The 4,167-nt window shown below is 41.3% G+C and overlaps 1 protein-coding gene across 1 annotated transcript; it reads right to left on the bottom strand.

The window, feature by feature from the left end:
- Positions 1 to 228: 228 nt before the first annotated feature.
- Positions 229 to 1,531, bottom strand: LOC128358449 (parathyroid hormone-related protein-like). Its single transcript, XM_053318731.1, has 2 exons — positions 1,428 to 1,531; positions 229 to 822 (listed from the first exon to the last, which is right to left on the bottom strand). The coding sequence occupies exons 1-2, from the start codon at positions 1,529 to 1,531 to the stop codon at positions 411 to 413; spliced, it is 516 nt and encodes a 171-aa protein (XP_053174706.1). The 3' UTR covers positions 229 to 410.
- Positions 1,532 to 4,167: the final 2,636 nt, after the last annotated feature.

Raw genomic sequence — 4,167 nt, 5'->3', positions numbered from 1 at the left:
AAGTCCGTAAAAGGTCAACACATAAAGAGCCAAACAAAAGTAGACCACACAGCATCCCAATTTTTGTGAAGTTATTATATGCAGACAATAAATATTTCCTCCTAATCTCTACGTGTGCACACAACCTGTTAAAGATGGTATATATGGCACTGTTTTGAAGTAAATCAGGGTTACAGAGGCGTACAGATTTTACAAATAAATATGGACCTAAGGGGATGTCATGGTGATAGTTCATGAAACTCCAGGAAGTATGACATGTCGTAAAACACACAAAAAAAAACAAAGCAAAATTATCATACAAGCACAGACCGCCGTAATATGAGGTGACTGAGTCAGCCATGTTTTGAGTCCCTCAGACCTCAGTTTAGTTGAGCCTGTGTCAGTGTCTTAGTGCAGCATCACGCTGGTTATTATCTCGGCCAGGGTACTGCATCCTTCGTAGCTCCTCTTGTTGTGATCGACCGTGCCCGCCTCCGTTTCTTGTCGCTCTCTCTACGCCGGCCAAGCCTCACCTTTTTTTTCCTCTTGGTGGCCACCTTTAGTGGCTGGTCCTTATAAGCCAGAGCCTTGTTGGTCTCCTGCGGCAGGTTAGGGCCCTCTCTGTCCAGCCTGAACCTGTCAGGGAGGTTCTTAGTGGCCCCTGGGGGCTTCTGGTGTAGAGCATTCCCACCGAAGCTTGGGGTTCTGCTCTGCGGTGGTGGAGCTCGCTCATCAGCTGTGTGCACCTCATCCAGCAGCTCCTGCAGCCACAAGCGACGCTTGAACTCCTGCAAGGAGCGGCCTTTGTCATGCATCAGCTGGGCGTGGCTCACTGACCTCCTCCTACAAGCAGGAGAGTGAAGAGTGAAGTCAGATAAATGTGTGTAAAAGAAGACAAAGTGGTGTAAAATATTAATTTTGTGACTAGACTAAAGTCCTGAAACTGCATTATGCATGAGGGCAGCAGTCAGAGCACCAAAGTGACTTTTCTCTTTGTCTGTCAGAAAGCTTTTTATTTTTTACAGTCAAATATTTTCTAGATATTAAACTTCATAATTTCTGAGTTAGCACCAAAAAAAAAACCTGAACAGTTTAGTTTTTTTTAACAATTTTTGTAGTTTCATGTTTTAACAGTGTCAGGTTTATGTGTGGAACAGTTAAAGACATGTTGGCAGGAAACCTCAGTGCAGTAGGTGGCAGCATAAACAAGTTTCTGAGAGTCATTACTGATCTGAGCTCAAGTCCTCAAAAAGCCACAGTCAAAACTGGAAAACCTTCATTTTATCTGTGCAGGTAAATTGTGGTTGTCTTTTCTAAATATAAACAAGTGCAATATTTCAACTAATTTTTTTTTCTTCCCATGTTTAAGTATTTTCTAGTTTCTCCTTTTTATAAGAAAAAATCATCAGGATCCATTTGTTATAATTAATATTAAAAAATAAACTCACGTTCTGCTACTAAGTGCATCAACTGGCCTCCCGTAAAGAGTCACTGGGGAGCAGAGCAAAAACACGGCCAGACTCCACTGGTGAAGCATGGCTATAGAGCACATCCTTGATCCTAAGATCTAAAGAACACAAAAAATATGATTGTATTAGTCACTTCAGTCACTGAATTAAGATTTTAGTCTACAAATTAATAGTAAACTGTTCTTTTGCTGTTCACAGATTATGACACTAGCAGTGCAGACAATTGAAAAATGACACATTTCCTGTGAATGTGAGATCTCTCAGCCGGTATTATGCAGTTTATCAAAAATAAAGAAACTTACATGTTATATTTTTTTTCACTGAAAATCCACAAAAAAAGCCACTCTGGAAACTCTTAAAAGATGATCCGGTTGCAAAAAGAATAAGAAAAATTATTCTGCCAAACACAGTTTGGCCAGTTTGAAACTTGTGTCCAGGTCCATTGGTATGAAGGCAGCCTGGGGAAATCCCCTGCGAGTCTGCTCCATTCACTTGCCTCCCAACAGTGTGTGTTGAGCTATTTATTTCTCCCCAGTGTCCCAATTAAAAGAGAGATAAAGATAGAAAGAGCAGCAGCAGCAGCAGCCCATCAGCTGCAGAGCTGCCACGCCACTCGAGGCTGCAATAACCTCATGGAGAGCAACGCTAAAGCATCATCTCTGGTGGCCGGAGTCGGAGAGGAGAGCTGAGAGGGGTTTTCAGTCCGGCACTGTGAGCGAGCCTGTGTGAGTCAGTCTGAGAGAGGCACAGAGAAAAACTCAAACTCCTCTTTGGGTGAAGATGCAGGCGCTACCTTAGCCCCTACCCATTAAGTGCAGTCCTAACACCCTCCCCTCCTCTCCCTCTCCCTCTCCCTACCTCCCCCCACCCTTCATACACACCTGCTGTGATAAGAAGGTGGCACCCATACAACATCCAGACCACCACACAACAAAGAGGATACTAAAGACGAGCTTAGGAAGAACTATGTTTTTAACCAATTTTAAATTCCTAACTGTACTTTTAAGTCCGCCACTAATTCCATCATAAAGAGGTCAGAAATGACAGGTGTCCACCAATGGAGGTAATCATGTGTTACCAAGCGGAGAGCGTATAAGGGGAGGGGCAGGTTTACTCCAAAGTAAACAGCTAGGCCTAACCACTTTCCCAGGGGAGAATGACCATAACCTCAGAGAAACCCAACCCACAGCCTCTCACTGCAGACCATTCAATTCACCTCCACTCTGCCTCAGCAAACCAGCTCACCACCGAATGGTTACAGTGGGCTCTGAGGTATCTCTGACATCCAGCTAATAAGGAAAGTGGAGAGGTTTGCATTGAGGCAGTCATACACAACCCCAGGATCCCCAGGATCATTTGGTCATAATTATACTTGTACAGAAATGTAATAAATATATTAAAGGACAGTAATCTGATGTAAGAAGGAGCTGTGTTGTTAAAACTGCATTTATTGACAGAGCTCTTTATACCCAAATGTACATGTAATATGCCACTAATAATTCAATATTATCGCTTACGGACTTTTAGCAGAACAATATCGAGATGATGTTTTCCCTCTATGGTGTTGCTCTATCGATGTTTCTTGTTTTAAGATCAAATTTATAGCTCACAGGTTTTACTGACATGTTTGGTTTCATACAATCTGTACATGATTCATGACTTCGAACAATTATGATAATGTTAATATATTGAAGTTGTGGTTTTAATGGGGCTGTAGAAGGCTTGTTAAAGTTGCTGTTGAATAAATCTATATTTTTATTTTTACTTTATGAATAAAAAGTGAAACTGGCAATCAGGCATTTTTTCTTTATAAATCCATTCCAATGAGTTCCAGTAGTACTTTAGCATACTAGCATGTACACAATAGAAAGATTGATAATCAGCTGATTAGTCATTTTTAAAAGATGTTGCAAATTAAGATGTGAAAACAAAATGAGACTGTGTTTAGGTGTTACTTTATGCTAAATGCTAGCATGCTGATGTTTAACATCAGCAGCACTGCGTTCATCATTTTAGTTTAGTGTTTTAGCATGCTAACATTTGCTAATTAGCTCTAAACATAAAGTACAGTGAAGGCAGATGGGAATTAAATTAGTTTTGTAGACATTTGTTCATGAACGTAGTATTGGAGCAATTGACCTGATGGTAGCGCTCGATTACAAGAGGTTTTTAAAGTTATCATGAGGGGAACATGATGATCTCAGATTTCAAGGCTGTGAATATCTGTTTTTTTTGGTTTTTTTTAAACATGTCAATCAAGTAAATGCGAAGATATTTAAACTGTAAGAGGTGGAACTTTGACCTTCGCTGGCACCAGATGAAAAGTCAGTAGGATTTATCGTCTGGGGACCATGAATCCAGACCAGAATGATGTTGTTGACCAGAAGTTCATGGTGATCCATCTAATAGTGCTGGACCAACAGTCAGACTGTGGGCGTTTTCCGGCCTATAGTTTGTTTGCTCTGGTCCGAATCAGTGGATGAGTCGTTAACTTGGTGCATTTTCCCTTTGGTTCAGTTTCTTTTCACACGGAGAAAAATCCAAGCGAACCAAAATGCATCACTGGAAGCCACATGAGAACGTTCACTCCACACATTGTCAGATGTGTCTGGGGAGAGAGCAAAAAAATAAACAGAGGAAGAAGGCCCTGAAGAAGGTCTTCCAGCCAAATGCAAAGTTCTTCATTGCACTAGTCCAGACCAGACCTCAATTAATTCTC

This window comes from Scomber japonicus, chromosome 5, assembly GCF_027409825.1.
Source record: "Scomber japonicus isolate fScoJap1 chromosome 5, fScoJap1.pri, whole genome shotgun sequence".
NCBI lineage: Eukaryota > Metazoa > Chordata > Actinopteri > Scombriformes > Scombridae > Scomber > Scomber japonicus.
This window is presented reverse-complemented; position numbering and strand designations above follow the sequence as displayed.